The sequence below is a fragment of the Schistocerca piceifrons genome, chromosome 2 (genome assembly GCF_021461385.2).
Source record: "Schistocerca piceifrons isolate TAMUIC-IGC-003096 chromosome 2, iqSchPice1.1, whole genome shotgun sequence".
NCBI lineage: Eukaryota > Metazoa > Arthropoda > Insecta > Orthoptera > Acrididae > Schistocerca > Schistocerca piceifrons.
Window position 1 is genome coordinate 213803057 of NC_060139.1, and position 24336 is coordinate 213827392.

General features: G+C 40.2%; 1 protein-coding gene across 1 annotated transcript in view; it reads left to right on the forward strand.

Annotated features, from left to right (window-relative positions):
- The window catches only part of LOC124777645, an 80072-nt gene that overhangs the window by 33154 nt on the left and 22582 nt on the right, over positions 1 to 24336 (forward strand). Inside the window, exon 5 of the mRNA XM_047253122.1 lies at positions 9748 to 10075. Coding sequence (XP_047109078.1) covers positions 9748 to 10075 — 328 coding nt within the window. The remainder of the gene's footprint in view (positions 1 to 9747; positions 10076 to 24336) is intronic.

Consider the following 24336-nt stretch of genomic DNA (forward strand, 5'->3'; position numbering starts at 1 on the left):
TTAAAGTTAGATATAGTGGGAATTAGTGAAGTTCGGTGGCAGGAGGAACAAGACTTCTGGTCAGGTGACTACAGGGTTATAAACACAAAATCAAATAGGGGTAAAGCAGGAGTAGGTTTAATAATGAATAGCAAAATAGGTATGCGGGTAAGCTACTACAAACAGCATAGTGAACGCATTATTGTGTCCAAGATAGATACGAAGCCCACACCTGCTACAGTAGTACAAGTTTATATGCCAACTAGCTCTGCAGATGACGAAGAAATTGAAGAAATGTATGATGAAATAAAAGAAATTATTCAGATAGTGAAGGGAGACGAAAATTTAATAGACATGGGTGACTGGAATTTGAGTGTAGGAAAAGGGAGAGAAGGAAACGTAGTAGGTGAATATGGATTGGGGCTAAGAAATGAAAGAGGAAGCCGCCTGGTAGAATTTTGCTCAGAGCACAACATAATCATAGCTAACACTTGGTTTAAGAATCATGAAAGGAGGTTGTATACATGGAAGAACGCTGGAGATACTAAAAGGTATCAGATAGATTATATAATGGTAAGACAGAGATTTAGGAACCAGGTTTTAAATTGTAAGACATTTCCAGGGGCAGATGTGGACTCTGACCACAATCTATTGGTTATGACCTGTAGATTAAAACTGAAGCAACTGCAAAAAGACGGGAATTTAAGGAGATGGGACCTGGATAAACTGAAAGAACCAGAGATTGTACAGAGTTTCAGGGAGAGCATAATGGAACAATTGACAGGAATGGGGGTAAGAAATACAGTAGAAGAAGAATGGGTAGCTTTGAGGGATGAAGTAGTGAAGGCAACAGAGGATCAGGTAGGTAAAAAGACGAGGGCTAGTAGAAATCCTTGGGTAACAGAAGAAATATTGAATTTAATTGATGAAAGGAGAAAATATAAAAATGCAGTAAATGAAGCAGGCAAAAAGGAATACAAACGTCTCAAAAATGAGATCGACAGGAAGTGCAAAATGGCTAAGCAGGGATGGCTAGAGGACAAATGCAAGGATGTAGAGGCTTATCTCACTAGGGGTAAGATAGATAATGCCTACAGGAAAATTAAAGAGACCTTTGGAGATAAGAGAACGACTTGTATGAATATCAAGAGCTCAGATGTAAACCCAGTTCTAAGCAAAGAAAGGAAAGCAGAAAGGTGGAAGGAGTATATAGAGGGTCTATACAAGGGCGATGTACTTGAGGACAATATTATGGAAATGGAAGAGGATGTAGATGAAGATGAAATGGGAGATATGATACTGCGTGAAGAGTTTGACAGAGCACTGAAAGACCTTAGTCGAAACAAGGCCCTGGGAGTAGACAACATTCCATTGGAACTACTGACGGCCCTGGGAGAGCCAGTCCCGACAAAACTCTACCATCTGGTGAGCAAGATGTATGAAACAGGCGAAATACCCTCAGACTTCAAGAAGAATATAATAATTCCAATCCCAAAGAAAGCAGGTGTTGACAGATGTGAAAATTACCGAACTATCAGTTTAATAAGTCACAGCTGCAAAATACTAACACGAATTCTTTACAGACGAATGGAAAAACTAGTAGAAGCCAACCTCGGGGAAGATCAGTTTGGATTCCGTAGAAACACTGGAACATGTGAGGCAATACTGACCTTACGACTTATCTTAGAAGAAAGATTAAGGAAAGGCAAACCTACGTTTCTAGCATTTGTAGACTTATAGAAAGCTTTTGACAATGTTGACTGGAATACTCTCTTTCAAATTCTAAGGGTGGCAGGGGTAAAATACAAGGAGCGAAAGGCTATTTACAATTTGTACAGAAACCAGATGGCAGTTATAAGAGTCGAGGGACATGAAAGGGAAGCAGTGGTTGGGAAGGGAGTAAGACAGGGTTGTAGCCTCTCCCCGATGTTGTTCAATCTGTATATTGAGCAAGCAGTAAAGGAAACAAAAGAAAAATTCGGAGTAGGTATTAAAATCCATGGAGAAGAAATAAAAACTTTGAGGTTCGCCGATGACATTGTAATTCTGTCAGAGACAGCAAAGGACTTGGAAGAGCAGTTGAATGGAATGGACAGTGTCTTGAAAGGAGGATATAAGATGAACATCAACAAAAGCAAAACAAGGATAATGGAATGTAGTCTAATTAAGTCGGGTGATGCTGAGGGAATTAGATTAGGAAATGAAACACTTAAAGTAGTAAAGGAATTTTGCTATTTGGGGAGCAAAATAACTGATGATGGTCGAAGTAGAGAGGATATAAAATGTAGACTGGCAATGGCAAGGAAAGCATTCCTAAAGAAGAGAAATTTGTTAACATCGAGTATAGATTTAAGTGTCAGGAAGTCATTTCTGAAAGTGTTTGTATGGTGTGTAGCCATGTAAGGAAGTGAAACATGGACGATAAATAGTTTGGACAAGAAGAGAATAGAAGCTTTCGAAATGTGGAGCTACAGAAGAATGCTAAAGATTAGATGGGTAGATCACACGACTAATGAGGAAGTATTGAATAGGATTGGGGAGAAGAGAAGTTTGTGGCACATCTTGACCAGAAGAAGGGATCGGTTGGTAGGACATGGTCTGAGGCATCAAGGGATCACCAATTTAGTATTGGAGGGCACCGTGGAGGGTAAAAATCGTAGAGGGAGACCAAGAGATGAATAAACTAAGCAGATTCAGAAGGATGTAGGTTGCAGTAGGTACTGGGAGATGAAGAAGCTTGCACAGGATAGAGTAGCATGGAGAGCTGCATCAAACCAGTCTCAGGACTGAAGACCACAACAACAACGACATTGACCTCAGCTGTGTGTACGGCAGTTTATATAGCACTCCCAAGTTTATGTATAATACTGTCAGCCACATACCATTTAATTCTAGTCTTTCTATCTTCTTTATTAAAAACTGTCGATGTCTTACAGTTTTCAGTGACCTGTGTGGTGAAATAATGAGGTAATTATGGGCTTAGCCAGATCTGAAATTTGCCATGGCCACATATCATCATCTACATCTACGTCTACATCTTGATACAGTTTTCACTCATATGCTTTTAATTCAGAGAGGCTGTTGACATTGACAAAGATTAAATGTTAAAAAACTAAAACAGAAAGGCCTGAAAAGTATTAACATGTGGATACTGCCATTGTGTTAATTAATGCACCACATTATAGAACTCAACAATGTCTTATCAGTTTTTTTTCGATTATTTCCACTTAGGAGAGCATACTAACTTGAGCCAATCACAGATACACTCCCATTTCCTCTTTCCTTCTGTTCCTAAACCCATTTCATTCATACTCATCAGGGGCAGACAACTGCAGGATTTTGTAGCAGGAGGGAAATCAGGTGTTGTAGAAATTGGCAGATGAAGCATATAGGTCCAGATTAGTCAGGTAATTGCAAGAGATTGCTGTATTTAAACTGTAAAAGAGGCTGCTGTAGAGTAGGATTACTTTCAGAAAAAGGGAGCTCACTCCCTGGCACTGAACTGTCCTCTGCAGAAATCCAGGCTCTTTGTTCCTAAGGAACTACTGACTCCATCATTAGCAGACAAGGAATCTACCATTGTAGTACTTGACAAATGGGAGTATGTAAGCAAGGGTCTACGCTAACTGCCTGACACCTCTGTGTAAAGCAGTCCCTCCTTAAAACATCAGGCCCTTCACAAGGACTTAACACCCCAATCTATTGAACTTCTTACCCCACCTAAACCACCACCCACATCTTCTACCTTCTTTCTGAGATCCACAAACCCAGTCACCAATTTCATAGTTGCTAGCTTCAACGGACCGACCAAACGTTTATCTGCTTTAATTGCTGAATACCTGCAACTTATAGTACAAAGACTGCCCTCCTAAATTAAAGGCACGAACCATTTTCGAGATTGTCTGAAATCTTTGTGTGTCCCACTCCCACCACACTCAACTTGTGTGTCACAATTGATGCTGCCTCCCTCTATACAAACATCCCCTATGTATGTGGTCTGTCTGCTGCTGAAAATTTCCTCAGTCAGTGCCCACTTTATTCCAAACCTAAGATGTCCTTCCTGCTCTCCTGAATCAACTTACCAACTACTACTTTGCCTTTGAAGGGCAGACATAAAAGATGATCTGGGGCATGGCCATGGGAACCAGGATGGTGCCTTCCCATGCCACCTTTTTGTGGGTTGCGTGAAGCGTTCTTTCCTGGTATCCATAAGCCTTCGCCCCTGATTTGATTTAGATACATTCACAACATACATCTACATCTACATTCACATGGATACTCTGCAAATCACATTTAAGTGCCTGGCGGAGGGTTCATCGAACCACCTTCACAATTCTCTTATTATTCCAATCTCGTATAGTGCGCAGAAAGAAAGAACACTTATATCTTTCTGTACAAGCTCTGATTTCCCTTAGTTTATCGTGATGACCATTCCTCCCTATGTAGGTTGGTGTCAACAAAATGTTTTCGCATTCAGAGGAGAAAGTTGGTGATTGGAATTTCGTGAGAAGATTCCGTTGCAACGAAAAACGCCTTTCTTTTAATGATATTCAGCCCAAATCCTTTTTCATTTCTGTGACACACACTCTAATATTTCGCGATAGTACAAAATGTGCTGCCTTTCTTTGAACTTTTTCGATGTACTCCATCAGTCCTATCAGGTAAAGATCCCACACCGCTTAGCAGTATTCCAAAAGACGTTGGACAAGCATAGTGTAGGCAGTCTCCTTAGTAGGCTGATCTCTTAAAATGCTTATAATCTCAAAATACATTCTCCCAATTAAATTTCATGCAGTCCTATTCTGAATACCAAGCTATTTTTCTTGATGTCGACCTCAACCTCACCTAGGGTCAGCTACACACTTCTGCGTACGTTAACCATAGTAACAAACAACAGTACTTGCAATTTGACAGTTGTCATCCTTTCCATGTCAGATGTTCCCTCACATACAATCGTGGCATTTGGGGCAATCATATTTGTTTAAATGCAGACTTTACAGCAATATGCAGTACAACCTTTCTCACCTCAGCCTTCAATGGGCATAATTATCCAACTAGCCTGGATCAAAAGCTGATTTCGCAGGCCATCACATCCAATCTTGGTACTACTTATCCCTCCAAACAGTTTAGTAGTACATTTCTTGTGACTCTGTATTACCCTGGTCTTGAATGTATTAACCAGCTACTTCGATAAGACTATGACTTTCTAAAATCTGCCTTGAAATGAGGTTCGTTCTGTCTGACAATTTTCCCACCACATCTAGAATAGCTTTTCGTCACCTTCTCAATCTCTGCAACATTCTTGTCAGATCCTGTGGTCCTTCTGCACCAGTCTCCCTTGCAGCTCCTGTGACTGTCCCCACTATAAGACTTGGTCTATGCAGCCTCCTACCACCACCTTCACCAGCCCTGTAACTGGCAAAACATATGCTATCAAAAGCAGCTTTATGTAAACACCGTTTGACCTTTTACATTCTCATGACTACCACCCAGTAGGTAACTGGGCAGGTAGGTTAGAAAATTTAAAAAGGGAAATGGACAGGTTAAAGTTAGATATAGTGGGAATTAGTGAAGTTCGGTGGCAGGAAGAACAAGACTTTTGGTCACATGAATACAGGGTTATAAATACAAAATCAAATAGGGTAAAGGAGGAGTGGGTTTAATAATGAATAACAAAAATAGGAGTGCGGGTAAGCTACTACAAACAGCATAGTGAACACATTATTGTGCCCAAGATAGACATGAAGCCCATGCCTACTGCAGTAGCACAAGTTTATATGCCAACTAACTCTGGAGATGATGAAGAAGTTGATGAAATGTATGATGAGATAAAAGAAATTATTCAGGTAGTGAAGGGAGATGAAAATTTAATAGTCATGGGTGACTGGAATTCGACAGCAGGAAAAGGAAGAGAAGTAAACGTAGTAGGTGAATATGGATTGGGGTTAAGAAATGAAAGAGGAAGCCGCCTGGTAGAATTTTGCACACAGCATAGCTTAATCATAGTTAACACTTGGTTCAAGAATCATGAAAGAAAGTTGTATACATGGAAGAACCCTGGAGATACTAAAAGGTTTCAGATAGATTATATAATGGTAAGACAGAGATTTAGGAACCAGATTTTAAATTGTAAGACATTTCCAGGGGCAGATGTGGACTCTGACCACAATCTATTGGTTATGAACTGTAGATTAAAACTGAAGAAACTGCAAAAAGGTGCGAATTTAAGGACATGGGACCTGGATAAACTGAAAGAACCAGAGGTTGTACAGAATTTCAGGGAGAGCATAAGGGGACAATTGACAGGAATGGGGGAAAGAAATACAGTAGAAGAAGAATGGGTAGCTTTGAGGAATGAAGTAGTGAAGGCAGCAGACGATCAAGTAGGTAAAAAGACGAGGGCTAGTAGAAATCCGTGGGTAACAGAAGAGATACTGAATTTAATTGATGAAAGGAGAGAATACAAAAATGCAGCAAGTGAACCAGGCAAAAAGGAATACAAACGTCTCAAAAATGAGATCGACAGGAAGTGCAAAATGCCTAAGCAGGGATGGATAGAGGACAAATGTAAGGATGTAGAGGCTTATCTCACTATGGGTAAGATAGATACCGGCTACAGGAAAATTAAAGACTTTTGGAGAAAAGAGAACCACTTGTATGAATATCAAGAGCTCCGATGGAAACCCAGTTCTAAGTAAAGAAGGGAAGGCAGAAAGGTGGAAGGAGTATATAGAGGGTCTATACAGGGGCGATGTTCTTGAGGACAATATTATGGAAATGGAAGAGGAGGTAGATGAAGATGAAATGGGAGATATGATACTGCGTGAAGAGTTTGACAGAGCACTGAAAGACCTGAGTCGAAACAAGGCCCCGGGAGTAGACAACATTCCATTAGAACTACTGACAGCCTTGAGAGAGCCAGTCCTGACAAAACTCTACCATCTGGTGAGCAAGATGTATGAGACAGGCGAAATACCCTCAGACTTCAAGAAGAATATAATAATTCCAATCCCAAAGAAAGCAGGTGTTGACAGATGTGAAAATTACCGAACTATCAGTTTAATAAGTCACAGCTGCAAAATACTAACGCAAATTCTTTATGGACGAATGGAAAAGCTGGTAGAAGCTGACCTCGGGGAAGATCAGTTTGGATTCCGTAGAAATGTTGGAACACGTGAGGCAATGCTGACCCTACGACTTATCTTAGAAGAAAGATTAAGGAAAGGCAAACCTACGTTTCTAGCATTTGTAGACTTAGAGAAAGCTTTTGATAATGTTGACTGGAATACTCTCTTTCAAATTCTGAAGGTGGCAGGGGTAAAATACAGGGAACGAAAGGCTATTTACAATTTGTACAGAATGCAGATGGCAGTTATAAGAGTCGAGGGACGTGAGAGGGAAGCTGTGGTTGGGAAGGGAGTGAGACAGGGTTGTAGCCTCTCCCCGATGCTATTCAATCTGTATATTGAGCAACCAGTAAAGAAAACGAAAGAAAAGTTCGGAGTAGGTATTAAAATCCATGGAGAAGAAATAAAAACTTTGAGGTTCGCCGATGACATTGTAATTCTGTCAGAGACAGCAAAGGACTTGGAAGAGCAGTTGAACGGAATGAACTGCGTCTTGAAAGGAGGATATAAGATGAGCATCAACAAAAGCAAAACGAGGATAATGGAATGTAGTAAAGGAGTTTTGCTATTTGGGGAGCAAAATAACTGATGATGGTCGAAGTAGAGAGGATATAAAATGTAGACTGGCAATGGCAAGGAAAGCGTTTCTGAAGAAGAGAAATTTGTTAACATCGAGTATTGATGTAAGTGTCAGGAAGTCGTTTCTGAAAGTATTTGTATGGAGTGTAGCCATGTATGGAAGTGAAACATGGACGATAAATAGTTTGGACAAGAAGAGAATAGAAGCTTTTGAAATGTGGTACTACAGAAGAATGCTGAAGATTAGATGGGTAGATCACATAACTAATGAGGAGGTATTGAATAGAATTGGGGAGGAGTTTGTGGCACAACTTGACTAGAAGAAGGGATCAGTTGGTAGGACATGTTCTGAGGCATCAAGGGATTACCAATTTAGTACTGGAGGGCAGCGTGGAGGGTAAAAATCGTAGAGGGAGACCAAGAGATGAATACACTAAGCAGATTCAGAAGGATGTAGGTTGCAGTAGGTACTGGGAGATGAAGAGGATTGCACAGGATAGAGTAGCATGGAGAGCTGTATCAAACCAGTCTCAGGACTGAAGACCACAACAACCACCACCCAGTTATCAGTTAGGACAAATGGGCATAGGCAGACAGTGTACACATGCAACACACATCATCATGTTGCAGAGAATGCTGTACAACATGACAGTCGTCATCTCTGCGCCTGTTTCACCACACGTTCCATCCGGATTCTTCCCCCAGACTCTGGTTTCTCAAAACTCAACATGGTGGGAACTAGCATTACAACATTTCCATGGTTCTTACCCCCCCCCCCCCCCCCCCCCCATCTGGCCTTAATTTACATTAATTTTTTCTGTTTCAATTTTCCTTCCTTCACTCTGTTTTAGTTTTCTGTATCTTTTATTTTCTAACCCTTCTATTTTTTTCCCCATCGCCCACTTCTAGAACATACAACACACTCAGCTCTCTGCTCATATAAACTTGTGCACAATGCTTTGTCAGCAATCTCTGTCCTGCATATTGCCCTATCTTCCATGTTTATGCTCTTAGATTTTCAAATCTGGTCCAGTGCAGTCCCCAACAGTCAGTCTTTCCTTCTCATCTTGTCTGAAAAGTCTCGACTGAACTGTGAGTCTGGATAAACGGATGTATTATGTTATAAAAGTTGCTAACATTCTCTCCATTAAAGAACGATTTGCAGTTAGATGTAAGACAAAATCAACTGGTTTCTGTGATGCATTTCTACCATAATTGAAAATAATGATTTTAATACAAATCTGAAATGACTGAACACAGCCCATTCCTTTTGTGTTGGTGGTGATGAGCAGATGATAAGCACACAGACAGAAGTTGAGTAACAGTCTCAGCTTACAAACTTATGTACTTTAACCCTTGAGCAGGCATGCTGTTTTTCATAACACAAGTAGGCGCGCAGCACACTTCATACACATGTGAAGAATAGCTGTCTTTATGTTACTGATGTAAACATATGTGAACAAAATCACAGTTTCATCTTAATCTCATTAAACAACAATGAAACAAACTTACATTGTATGAGCCAAATCACTGCATAATTAAACAACAATAAAATAAACTTTTCGTTATATCACTGTTGTTGCATAGAAGAATTACATCATACTAATGATCCACTCAAAGCATTAAACAGTGCTGTGGCATCAGATCCCTGTCAACTGCTTCTCTGATTACTTATTATCTCGTAGATAACTGCCTCATTGTTGGATGGGTCATTTTCTTGCATGGATAGTAAATTTTTTGTCACCTAGCTTGCTGTTTATTTTATGTTACTGCTGCTCATTGTAAAACATTCGGTCTTCATGTTAATTCTTAAATTATGACTGTTTTACTTCTTCGTGTAACTTCTGTATCGTTTAAATAAGAGAGTTTTTAAGAAATTTGCATGTAAGCGGGTTCTTTTTAGAGCTTTCTTCTCTGAATCTGACACTGCTGTTGAATTCATGTAAATATAGTTCAGATGCGTAATTGATTTGGTAGATTTATGCAATTTTCAACTCAAATTAGGAGGGTTTTTGGATGTAACTTCTATGAAATGACTTTTTTAATTTTTTTTTATTTCTAGATCTTCAGGGAAGGCCCGCATTGATGTGCCAACTAATGGTGGAGGTGGTGAAGCAAGCACATTATTGCGTACACTCATCTCTTGTCGGAAACTCGGATTGACCCCTAGCGATGGAGCTCATCAGGCTCCACATACAGATAGTGTGGGATCTGGAGCAGTACTAGGTAATTGCACTAACCAGCCACCAACAATAACTGGAGATCGCCGAAAACAGAGTTTTCCCACACGAGCTATAGCAGAGGACTGGGGAGGAGCAGCACATCATCCTCCTGACTTCACTGGCAACAATCCTTGGTGCAATCTCTCACCAGCAGCAAGATCAGGGAGGGTAAGTTATTTACATTGCTCATTGTATTTTTCTCTCTCTTGTCTTTATACTCTTATTCCTATCCTATTTCATGTTCTCAGTCTCCCATCCTTTTTTTCGTGTGTGCATGTCTTCTTTTAAAGGTTACAGCCCACTCAGTTACTTACCAGAATTCCCAGGGTATTAGTTCGAATAAATTTTCAGTCATCACTATCGTGAGGAAAGCACAACTTAGTACTATTCTGTAGTGCAAACTTTTATTAATATTTGATATTTAATATTCATAATAGTGTAATTGCTTTATCAACACTCTGCAATGAAGACATTAATGGATTAATGGATCAAATATTATGTTTGCATAGGAAAGATTGTGGGAAGTAAATACCTGTTTTAGTCTGTAGATAAATTTAGTTTGAAGCACTTGTCCACAGTTTTACTGAAGCTACATAATAATGTGAGTTCTGCAATATGGTAGCTGCCATGCTGTTGCCTCACGTTGATGTTTGACACAACCAAACTAATGGTAATGAGAAGCTAGATCTGCACTGAAAGGAGAGTGCTAAAATGTTGAAAAATAGTCTTTCAGTTGACAAATGTTATTGCTAATTCTGGGAACAGTACAGTCTAAATATAAATTTGAAATTTAGGTGAGTAACAGTTATAAAATGAAACTTCAAAAAGTGAAAAGTAGCTGAAAAATTTAAAATTGCAAGAAATAGCAATAGTGTGGAGAAAAAGGACAATGTCCAAGAATGCCTCACGCCTCAGTAGTATGTTAACATTTTGCGGCTTGCAGTTGCAGCTGTTGCGGCTATAAAGCTAAGTACTGACAAAGTTATATGTGCACTGTTATACAGTTATTAAATTTAATAGTTTTCAATGGTGTTTCTGGTGAAATAATGATTTAAAAAATTTATGGAAACATTCGCTCGCTGTGTTTTTTAGAGTTTTCTGTGCATTGAAGTCATTTAGTAAACTTCGTGCTGTAGTTTTCAGCTGACGTTTCTTATTGTTTCCAGTGAAATATTTCAGTAAAACTTTCATTCAGTGTTTTACCTTCATTGGGTGTTCCAGTGACCACTTGAATTTTTTGTTTTAGCTTGCAATTTTGTGAAGTTTTGTTGGTATCGGTATTAGCTGTGGTGTAGTAGTATTAATGCAAGTAGTTGCTTACGTAGTAGACAGAGAATTTTGAGAACATTGGTGTAACTGAACAGGTAACGTAGACGTATAGTTTTTTCAGTAACTGTAAAATTTTACCATGAGTGAGAAGTGTGGGCTCTGTCGTAGGTTTATGAGTAGTGCGTTATGGTGTGGGATTTGTTCAAAGTATTTTCGTTGGGGGGAATGCATTGGGGAAGCCAGTGGGCATTCTAACGAGAGTCTCTCCTGGGAATGCAGAATCTGTAGGAGAAATAAGTTGATGGAGAAGTAGGAGAGCTAGATGTGTGCCCTTCAGGTGCAGTTACAATGAGCAAAGGGAGGAGCTAGATAGGTTAAGGAGGGTGAAGGGTGGTGGAGAATGGGAACTGGCAGTTGGCAAGAAGGCAGCTAGCAGGAGGAGGTATTCAGACAGTTGTACTTCGTGTACATGCAATAGATTTGACAAACTGTCAGAGCTGAGTGGAGAGAAGCCTCTTGTAGCTGTAGATGTAGGAAACATGCAGCAGTCCTCAGCAGTTAGGAGGCCTAGTCAGTTGCAAAAGTCTAACAGAAAGGAGGAGGTTTTGCTGCTAGACAGTACGCGCGGTAGAGATGTGGGCTGGCAGTTGCAGGAAGTGTTGAGGAGTGAGTGCCAGGTCACCAGCATTGTGAAGCCTAGTGCAAGGTTGACAAAGGTGACTGACAGCATAGGGGAGTTCTGTAGAAATGTTATGAAGGAGGATCAGGTAATGATAGTGGGTGGAGCAGGGAACAGTCTTGATAGGGATAGGGAATGTGATGTAGGTGGTGACCTGGTAAAGATAGCTACTCAAACTCGTGGCACTAATGTGCATTTTGTGCGACTGTTTAAACGTCATGATCGGCCTTATCGTAATACGGCTGTTAGGCATGTTAACATGCCACTGGGGAGGGTGCTGATGGCATAGGGCATTGGTCACATTTCAGTGTTGCCAGTTGGGCCTATCAGTAGATCGGGTTTCACTAGGCATGGCCTGCACCTTAATAGGTATGGGAAGAGGAGGCTGGAAAAGCTTATAGGTGACAGTGTAGTGGTTGGTGGTGGGATCACTCATGGAAAAATTCCTGTAGTAGTTGGTGTTAGAGCTGCACCTTTTCTTCTTTGAACTCAGTTGATAGGTGTAACTGCTCAGTGGAAGTCCCTATAACTAAGGGCTTACCTTCAGAGAACGTCATGTTTCCAAGTAGAGAAGGAATTAGCATATTTCTTCAAAATATAAACGGTATTAGAGATAAAGTTAGTGAACTGCTTATAGATGTAGACTCAGAAGTTATAGATATATATGAGGACCACTTAAATAATTTGACAATTCAGAGGCTTCCATTACCAGGATACACATTAGCTAGCTGTTTTTTCAAGGAGTTCCTTGCGGGGTGGGGGAGTGGCCATGTACATAAAACACAGTATTCCATTTGAGTCCATAAATGTATCATGGCACTGCACTGAACAGATATTTGAATGTTATGCAGGGACAGTTGAATTTAGTGAAACTAAACTTCTAATTGTTGTTGTTTATAGGTCCCCTGACTCTGACTTAAAGCATTTCTGCTTGAGCCAGAGATGGTTCTTGATTCACTTTGTAGGAAGTACTAGAAATTAATGACATATGGTGGCTTCAATATAAATTTTGTATATGATGGTGCAAGAAAAAGGATGTTGGTAGATCTCCTAAATTCACAAGATCTGAACCGAGCGAGGTGGCGCAGTGGTTAGCACACTGGACTCGCATTCGGGAGGATGACGGTTCAATCCCGTCTCCAGCCATCCTGATTTAGGTTTTCCGTGATTTCCCTAAATCGTTTCAGGCAAATGCCAGGATGGTTCCTTTGAAAGGGCACGGCCGATTTCCTTCCCAATCCTTCCCTAACCCGAGCTTGTGCTCCGTATCTCATGACCTCGTTGTCGACGGGACGTTAAACACTAACCACCACCACCACCACCACCACCACCACCACGAGATCTGATGCAGAATGTGTTTTTTCCAACTAGGGTGCCGGGGAACAGTAACACAGCCATAGACAATATTTTTATTCATTCTTCATTACTAGATGGGCATTCTGTTAGTAAGAGGGTGAATGGCCTTTCAGACCATGATGCACAAATTTTAACGCTAAAAGGCTTTTGTACTCAAACAAATGTAACATATGATTACAAACTGTGTAGGAATGTTAATCCAATGACAGTAGAGAGTTTTTTAAACCTTGTCAAGCAACAAGAGTGGCAGGATGTTTATAGTATCGATAACATGGGTGATAACTATAATGCTTTCCTTAACACATTTCTCATGCTCTTTGAGAGTTGCTTTCCAGTAGAACATTCTAAACGGATGGCTGTCTTACGGCATAAGGATATCATGTAGAAGAAAGTGGGAATTATATCAAAATGTTAGAAGTAGTCACAATCAGTCTACAGAAGCCCATTACAAACAGTATGTGCTTAAAAATGTTATTAGTAAGGCAAAGAGTGTGTGGTATGGAAGTAGAACAGCTAATTCACAGGATAAGATTTAAAGCATATGGTCAGTTGTGAAGGAAGTGTCTGGTCAGCAGCACAAGGTCGACCATATAAAATCAGTTTGCAGTAAAAATATTTCTGTTACTGATAACTCAGATATATGTACAGTATTTAACAATCATTTTCTGAGCATTGCTGGTGAATTAAATAAAAATTTAGTTTCTACAGAGAATCGTACAACTTTCGTGGCAAAGACCTTTCCAAGATTGGTGTGTGAAATACTCCTCTGTGAAATAAGGACTCTCATGGTTATGATGGAGTGTCTAGCAGAGTATTAAAGTACTGTGCTGTACCTGTTAACCCTGTATTTAGCCATATTTGGAACTTTTCCTTCAGGGGTGGTCAGTTTTCTGAAAAATTAAAGTACTCAGTAGTAATGCCACTTTATAAGAAGGGAGAAAGGGATAATGTAGATAATTTTAGACCTATTTCTATGCCATCAGTTATTAAAAATGCTGTGTATGTAAGAACAATTGATCATTTTATATCACACGATTTGCTATCAAATGTACAGTTCAGCTTTAGAAGTTGTTTAACAACTGAAAGTGCTATATTCTCTTTTCTCTATGAAGTATTGGATGGGTTAAACAAAAGGTTTCGAATGCTAGGCACATTTTTTGATTTAACTAAGGAGTTTTATTGTGTTGATCATAAAATATTGCTCCAGTCATTGGACCATTAGGGAATACTGGGTCGCTCATAATTGGTTCATCTCTTACTTTAGCTACAGACAGCAAAAGGTTATCATTCACAGTCTTGAGAATGGCTGTAATGTGGGATCTGAGTGAGGTACGGTCTAATGGGGGGTGCCCCAGGGATCAGAGTTGGGCCCACTCCTGTTCCTTATTTATATAAATGATATGCCCTCTAGTATTAAGGGTAACTCAAAAATTTTTCTGTTTGTGACGTCACTAGCTTGGCAGTAAAGGATGTGTGCAACATTGGCTCGGTTTCAAATAGTGCAGTTTGTGATGTAAGTTCATGACTTGTAGAAAATAAACTAATGCTAAATCGCAGGGTCAGTTTTTACTGTTTCTAACACGGGGTGTATATGACCCGGGACAACTGGGAGATCCGGGAAAAATCCGGGAGAAAACTGGGAAAAACCCAGGTATTTTTTAGAATCCTGAGAATTTTTTTTTTTACTTTAGTTTTCAGTTAAATTTTTGTAAGAAACAACAACAAAGGATTTTACTGTATCTCGCTACTGCAGAATAATATTGCAGCAATAAAACATGAATGAGAGGGGGGGAAAAGAAAATGAAAATAAAACTTAAGTTGCAAAGGAAATGCGCCTTATACAACAACAAAACACAGTGCTCACAAAAGCGTCTACCAACAGCAAAATGTGTCAAAGGCTTTAGGAAGACTGTGCCATGCTTCATAACAACAAATTGCCTCCGATGAGTGTGACGTCACAACTATTTACATTAGATTCGTTTGAGCAGTTATGAGCGAGCTCATGCGCATGCGCAGTTGAGCTGCGCATGTTTAGTACCTTCTCCCGCTTCTGGCTACAGAAGTCTGGTTGTTAGCTGTAAAAGCAGTAGCAGCAAGCAGCTACCTGGAAAAATCTGCCAGGTTCACTGGGGGGGGGGGGGGGGGTACCAAATTCATATTTTTGAGGAAAAAAGCCTTGTTTCAATAAGCGCTTAGTATCCAGCGCACATTGATCTATCGAATATTCACATGATTTTGAAACGCATTCCTGTTCATTTCTAAACATTTTTGAACATATTCTAAGCTTATTTCCGAATGAATCATAAGTTTCATAAGTAGATTTTGGAATGTGTGCATAGTGTACATCACTATTCATCTAGAAATAACTTTCCGGCAGACTCAAGGGAACAGGGCTATATGAGCTGAGTGGAATAAAGCCAACGGGTGAATGCCAGTCGCTGTTTGTTTATGTGGTTGACTGGGTTTCCGAATGATCAGCGTTGTTATAATTACCAGCAAAATCCATAGATTCAGACTAGTAGAGTGGAAATAAATGACTAACAGGAATAACAGGTAAGAAAGATTACGTATTATCTTCTCTGTGTATTCAAGAAAATGAAATTCTGAAAGAAAATTTTTGGTCAGACTGCTACACTAGTAAGGGCCAGTTGTACAGACCCCGGTAGCAGCCGCCTAAGTTGTGTGCTGGGAGTGGTGCAGAAAACACATTGTACGAACACGTAATAACGCCTAACTGAAGAATAAACATGGGATAACTAAGCCGTTGATTGTGGCAGGGTTAGTGAAGTTAACTGGAGAATAAGTTTTGACACTGTGAAGGAATAGTTACAGAATTAGTGATGACAAGATTGTTTGTTAGAACAAGGAAGGAGAAGAAACGGGGACATCAAACAAATTATGGAATAATATGACTATTTCAAATTTATATAAAAATTTTGTACTACTACTTTTCAATCTCATGCTTGAGAAGCGGGAGCGTATGAATGAAATGTGAAACTATCTTCGAACATAAAGTTTTTTGCTTGTAGTACGCCTAATAGGCATTTGATAACGGTACTTCATGAATTATATTCTGTCATGGAAAAGGGAAAAAAAAATTGTGCCAAAAGAGTTGTGTTTGTTTGGTGTGTGTTAAAATTGCTGCAATATTAGACAGGCCTATTTCATTTTATCTAGGAGACAGTGACAAAATACACGTAATCAGATCAAGGAAGCACACCAGTATTGGGTACTGTCTGTGTTAACAGATTTTTGAGTATTAGACAACAACATTTTGTTTTTTCATGTAGCAAAACATTCAATGAAGTTTGATGAGGTAATAGATTCTTTCACAGAAAGGAAAACATGCCGTGTAAAGCTGTAGTAAGGTTAGAGAAGAAAAAAGTGCTAGGATTGAAGAAATGTGCACTGTCTTGCTTGTCACTTACCTGCACTGGTTTCAAGTATCCAGTATTAAATTTTATGTTACACGAAAAAGAAAGTTATTAGCTAATAGACAATAAATAGTGTGAATTTTCTGAAGAGTTCTTGTTCTCCGGGTTACAAATAATCCCATTCAATATTAATTTATTTATTTAAAAAAAAAAAAAGAGAAAAAGAGGGTCTGGATGTGAAACTGGTAGACTGGAAGCAGGAGAGGCACCACAGGGCATTTTAATTTCCACTGTCCTGAATATAGTTTGATGGCATCCATTACAAAATATTATATGTTTCAATTCCACAGAGCTAAATACAATGACATGCAGTAGAAGAATTCTGTGTAAAGAGTCGTGGCACTGCACTTTGGCACAGTTAAGACCAAACAACATGTCTTACATTTCCTCAGACACGTTTTATACATCAGACTCTTCAGAAAGAGGTTTGCTAAAAAATGAACATATTTTTGAAAAGTCTTCTTCATCCTACCTCAAAACGCTCGAGGGAAGAAGGGGGGAGGGGGGGGGGGGGGGGGGGGCGGCACCATTATCTAGTATTGTCGTTGTTTGAAATATCATTGGTCCAGTGCTGATGCGCAGAGCAGTCTGAGTTGCATTAATCTCTATGTGACCCATGTTTACGTTTAGTGATTTTGCCATTTCCTCTTTGTTTATTGCTGTCCTGTCAAATGGAAAATAAAACAGATTTCTGTGGCCAGGAGCTATCAAGTGAATTAAAATACATTCACATAATTACGGAAGGCTAAAAGATGTAATTGGTTTCAGGTTTTATTTTATTTCCACTTTTCTGACAGTCAGCATTAATCGCCTTGCAGGGCAGTGAAGTTATTTTTGCCAGTTTACTAAAGAAATTTGGCTTTTATTAATCTTTTCTGCTGAGGCAGTCAATTTATTTGAAACAAAGTGTTTAATTCCACCCTATTAGCTAGTTTCAGCTGTTTGCTGCATTTCAAAAGTGCATCTTTTCATCTTATAGTACATATGGCATTAAACCATAATATAGAACCAAACATGAGATAATACAGTACTGGTACTCCAAGAAAATTTACATCCAAACCTGGACATATGAATGTGCACTGTAAGCCGATTTACACATTTTAGTATGGTCCACAAAATTCTGATGCTCTTGGAGTATCCTCAGATGTCTTGTTTCTTTTGTGACATATTGTAAGTTCTTTTAATGTTTTACGCATACGAACATACAGGCTTCCTGCCTCATCGTAGCTGCACAAGTGCGGTGACGCCTGTTGTCAGGCACTCTCTGGCAACTGCTGAAACAAACCTGTTTCTAACAGGTCATGGGAAAATATTGCAAATGTTTGTTGGAAGAGCGTTACTTTCAAAGTAAATTACCTTTTATGAAAGCTGAACAACGTGCGAGAATGTACGATGAATTCCTTAAATCACAGAGCGTTTGACTCTCATTTAAAAACCAACTCTTTGAGGATGACCGCTTGGAAAAATTTCAAGCCCAGAAGATCAGACATTTATATCGTTATTATAAATTTTACTGGCACATTTGTGTGATGAATCTTAAAGTGAAACACACCCAAAAAAGATCAGTGTTATATGTGAAAGCTTTACTTTTCTTGTAACAAGACTATGTATATTAATTTAAGTCATTAACTTCGGAAAGTAACATGAGGTGTTTGGTGGAATTCAAATTTATACTTTCTTAATATGAAAATATGCAGTGTACATGTTGCTGCATGTCAAAGATCCTTCCAAAATGTGTTTGGTTTTCTAAAGGGCCAGGAAATATTTTGCCGGTGTATAAAACCATAACCATTCAAAGGATTGATAATTTTTAATGCTTCAAGGGAAAGGGAGAAAATATATTTTTAACCTGGAGACATCTGGGGATTTTTTTGGTCCGCATATACACCCTGTTACACACAATTCAACAAAACTTGACGTTTTTATTTCACAGAATGGGCATATGATTAGTGAAACTGAGCAGTTCAAATTTTTAGGTGTCCAGATAGATAGTAAACTGTCATGCAAAGCCCACCTTCAGGATCTTGTTCAAAGACTTAATGCTGCAATTTGCACTATTCGATTGGTGTCTGAAGTGGGTGATTGTTCCACGTGAAAATTAGTCTACTTTGCTTATTTTCATTCGCTTATGTCGTATGGTGGTATATTTTGGGGTAACTTTTCCCATTGTAAAAGTATATTTTTGGCTCAGAAGCGGGTGGTTTGGGCAATAAGTGATGTAAGTTCATGAACCTCTTGTCGACCTCTGTTAGTGAGTCTGGGGTTTTTGACATTGGCCTCTCAATATATATTTTCCTTCCTGTCATTTCTTGTTAAAAATATTAGCTTATCCCTAAGAATAAGCAGCTTTCACTCAGTTAATACACTCCTGGAAATTGAAATAAGAACACCGTGAATTCATTGTACCAGGAAGGGAAAACTTTATTGACACATTCCTGGGGTCAGATACATCACATGATCACATTGACAGAACCACAGGCACATAGACACAGGCAACAGAGCATGCACAATGTCGGCACTAGTACAGTGTATGTCCACCTTTCGCAGCAATGCAGGCTGCTCTTCTCCCATGGAGGCGATCGTAGAGATGCTGGATGTAGTCCTGTGGAATGGCCTGCCATGCCATTTCCACCTGGCGCCTCAGTTGGACCAGCGTTCGTGCTGGACGTGCAGACCGCGTGAGACGACGCTTCATCCAGTCCCAAACATGCTCAATGGGGGACAGATCCGGAGCTCTTGCTGGCCAGGGTAGTTGACTTACACCTTCTAGAGCACGTTGGGTGGCACGGGATACATGCGGACGTGCATTGTCCTGTTGGAACAGCAAGTTCCCTTGCCGGTCTAGGAATGGTAGAACGATGGGTTCGATGACGGTTTGGATGTACCGTGCACTATTCAGTGTCCCCTCGACGATCACCAGTGGTGTACGGCCAGTGTAGGAGATTGCTCCACACACTGTGATGCCGGGTGTTGGCCCTGTGTGCCTCGGTCGTATGCAGTCCTGATTGTGGCGCTCGCCTGCACGGCGCCAAACACGCATACGACCATAATTGGCACCAAGGCAGAAGCGACTCTCATCGCTGAAGACGACACGTCTCCATTCGTCCCTCCATTCACGCCTGTCGCGACACCACTGGAGGCGGGCTGCACGATGTTGGGGCGTGTGCGGAAGACAGCCTAACGGTGTGCGGGACCGTAGCCCAGCTTCATGGAGACGTTTGCGAATGGTCCTCGCCGATACCCCAGGAGCAACAGTGTCCCTAATTTGCTGGGAAGTGGCGGTGCGGTCCCCTACGGCACTGCGTAGGATCCTACGGTCTTGGCGTGCATCCGTGCGTCGCTGCGGTCCGGTCCCAGGTCGCCGGGCACGTGCACCTTCCGCCGACCACTGGCAACAACATCGATGTACTGTGGAGACCTCACGCCCCACGTGTTGAGCAATGCGGCTGTACGTCCACCCGGCCTCCCGCATGCCCACTATACGCCCTCGCTCAAAGTCCGTCAACTGCACATACGGTTCACGTCCACGCTGTCGCGGCATGCTACCAGTGTTAAAGACTGCGATGGAGCTCCGTATGCCACGGCAAACTGGCTGACACTGACGGCGGCGGTGCACAAATGCTGCGCAGCTAGCGCCATTCGACGGCCAACACTGCGGTTCCTGGTGTGTCCGCTGTGCCGTGCGTGTGATCATTGCTTGTACAGCCCTCTCGCAGTGTGCGGAGCAAGTATGGTGGGTCTGACACACCGGTGTCAATGTGTTCTTTTTTCCATTTCCAGGAGTGTACTTGGCAACAGTCAAACCTGCATTTGGAACGGACTTCCTTAACTCTTGTGCGGAAAGGTGTGCAATATATTGCTACATCCATTTTCAATAAGCTACCAATTGAATTAAAAAATCTCAGCAGTAATCCATGTGCTTTCAAATCGAAACTGAACAGTGTCGTGATGGGTCACTCCTTTTATTATGTCGAGGAGGTTCTTGAAAAATTAAACTGGTTCTTGTTGTATTGTTGATTGCCTTTACTTCAACTTCTGGATTGACTTTTTTCGTGTCCAAAAACATTTTATTTTTATCTGTTATTACTTGTATGTTGTAATTTAATGAACTGATATGTACCATGACCTTGGAGGTTTGCTACTCAGTTTGGTCCTATAGAACTTGATATGTAAATAAATAAATAAAAGAAGGTGCCCAAAAGTCCATAGATAGTACTGCAGTGAGTGGACCCTGTGTAATATGCATTTTTCTCACTAGGAATTAGTTGCGCGACTCCTTGTGATTAATCCTTCCTGGGCAATACCAGGAGTACTGTATTTTCTCATACTGATTTTTTTTTTGCCAGTTTTTTTTTACTGTCTCCTCTTGTGCGCAAGTAAAGAATGCAGCAAGTAAAAACTAGGCAGATGCGAAATTTTGGTTCCTGCTCAGAAACTGTCGGAACATTGAAAACAGATTCAAAAGATGACAGTTTGGGATAACCCAAATGTGCAATTGATTTTCTTGTTCCAAAAATGGCAACTCGTTGATTGATGACAAATCTTTATTAGGAGATATGTGACAACTAGATTGTCAGTTCAGTGAATTTTAATGGATTTAGGAATTAGTACATAGGGGTCTGGCTGACCAGCAAAAAGAATTGGGGGTGGGGGTAGGGGGTGGGGTATGATTTGAAAGAACTGCTCCAAACTGACTTGGAATATTTTAAATTATCACTACTCATGATTAGTCAAGAGGCTGTGCTTACAACCTACAAAACCAAATGACTATCAAGATAGTGTTGTCACTCCTAAAAGATCATCAAATTAAGGCAAATGTCAAGACAACTACAGTGCTTTCAGTGTTCTTCCCACCATGTCAGACCATTTATGAAGTTTTCTATGTGGAAGTTCCGGAAAGAATGCGTAATGGTGTGCATAAAAAAAAAAGTCCCAGTCTGTGTCAAGTGAGTGACTGGTTTTTCCCCATAACAGAGCTCCTGATCACAAATCCATCTCAGTGCAAGAGTCTGCCAGTTTTGGCCAAAACCAACTTGAATTTCTTGCCCCATACCCTTTACTCAACCGTCCTAGCTAGATATGATTTCTTCTTGTTTATGCACATGAAGAGGGATGTGATGGAACACCGATTTGATTATGTAGAGGCGATCAATTATGCACATGAAGAGGGATGTGATGGAACACCGATTTGATTATGTAGAGGCGATCAATAAGTGAGAGGGAGAACTGTTAGCCATGACTGCAAGTGACTATAAAAAATATTACCATTGGTTGAATTACTGAGTGAGCAAATGTGTTATGTTTAAATGGAGAGTACTTTGAAAGTGATAAGGCTGTTTTGTATAAAAAGATTGTTTTGTATAAAAACAGAAAATGGCAAAAACAAATATATAACCCTAAAAAAAAAGTACCTCATTGTATTGTCCTCCTCTAAATGTATTCTGCTGCTCAGCATTTCATTTGTTTGGGGAGTGTCAGTCTCTTCAGGGAAAAATTTCTGTTCTGTCATGCTATTTCCATTCATTGATTGCGCCTTAAAAGTTTGTTTTACCCCCTTATATCATCATCAACAAAGGTTCTGGTGCTTGGCACCCTTTTTTTGGGGGGGGATTTCAGTTCATAGCAGCTGTTATCTGCTCCAGGCTTACATTGCTGTGGCTGTAACTTGTTTGCGCTTTATTGATTCTATGTTTGTATCTTTCTCCCCATTTGTCTGTTATCTGGCTCTTGTTAAAGGAGTGTGTCCACAAACTTGAGATCTTTTATACTTCTCTTGCAACCGTTATATGGTGATTATTTTCAGGGCATTATGATACAAGACTAAATCGGTCTGTGAAGACATAGAACCTAAAAAAAACTCACACATCAGTCACGCCCTTAAAAGAGCATGCTGGTCACTTTGGAATTGTGTAGATGGCGTAGAGCTGGTACCAGTCAGTGACCCTCCACTGCTGATGTAATTCATGGCAGTGAAGTGGTGTCTATCTGCCATTCAGTTGTATGGAATAAGTGTGGTAAGATGGGTCAATGTGGACACCTGACAGAATGCCATGCTTTAATGTGTCCATAACGACAGTATGAATGAAATTGCCTGATTTGTCGGTAAATCAGTGCAGACTGTCATAACGTGTCAGCAAGGAATTTTATACCACTCACCGCCATTAACACAGTGTAAGAACAGTGGTAGTAGAAAGATCTGATCTGATAGGGACCAGAGATGGTTGTCACGCTTTTGTCAATGATAATCAGTTTCTAACCTGACACACGTTACTATTGGCAGTGAATGCAAATCTATCTCAGCTTGTTTCTGAGTGAACATTGTGAAGAGAACTACATGCAGTGGACCTTTGGAGCCAGGTTCCTCACAAAAGGGTATTGCAACAGCACTCAAAGCTGCCAATTTTAAATATGGCAAACCACACACAAATTTGATGGTAGCTGGTTGGAGGCATGTACTGTGGTCAGAGATACACAATTTTGCTTCAGTTCAAATCAGCAGCGTAATTGTGTTTAATCCAAAGTGTGTGGATGGTGTAGTTGAGTCCGTAGGTGGTTCTGTGATGGTTTGAAGGTGTTTTCGTATCATGGTTTGGTCTCACTTATTCAGGTGATACTGACCATGAACTGGAATGTTTATTTGAACATGACGACGACCAAATGTTGCCCTTTCTTCTATATCTTCATGCTGTGGATGCTCTCGGCACAGCCATGTCAACTGTGGAATGTCATTTATGATGATACGAACTTAGGGACAACACAGTACCTAGTTCCCGAATGGAGAAAATATCTGATCTGACCAGCATTGAACTCTGTCCCTTTGCTTAGCAATCAGCCACGCAACTACGTAGGCAACGATCATGCTATCTTAGCCCCATTGAAGAAAGTTCTCTTCCTCACTATTTGAGGTGGTAGTACACAGTGTTAGTGTGCTGTCTCCTTTGGGAGGGGGCAGGAGAACTGATGTTATGTCCTATATGCTTACATAGATCAGGATGGCTGTTAGTATTAATTAATTAAGATGGATGTGCTTGTATTCAATGCAGTGAGATTTAATGAAAATCAAAATGTTTTCTTTTCCTTCAGTAATGACACTTGCTTTCAGTGATGCAGATGTAACTTCAAACTATATTTTTTATACATAGGCATAATCTATATCACTTCAGGCAGGGGGGTTACCCTCATAGTCTCGGATGTTATTGAATTTAGCATATGTTATAAAATTCAGGAGTAAGTAAGAAACAATTTTTTTTCCTCCAAAAAAATTCCTGCCCCGCGATACAGGCCTCCAGAGATGACATTTGTGAACACCATTTTGAAAATGCGAATTTCGGAATTTTTTTAAAAATGCTGTATCTCTGTAACGGTTGTAGGTATTTTGTTAGGGTTTTTATGTAAAAGATAATTGCTTTATGATTACAATGGTATCCTCTGTTTGGACATATCTGTGAAAGTTCTTTTACTGTCGCCTTTTGAATTTTTTTTGTAATTTACAGAAAAAAAATTTTGTTTTTCAAAAATGCCAGTCCAGAAAAGTTAACTTTAAATGCGAACATTTTAGGTTAGGCTTTACCGTGACTGTTATTGACATTAAATGAAACATCAAGTTTACTGTTACCAGTCACCGTTTTATTTATTTACACGACGCATTTCAAAGGTTTAAACCTCCATCAGCGGGTGGATTTACATTAGTT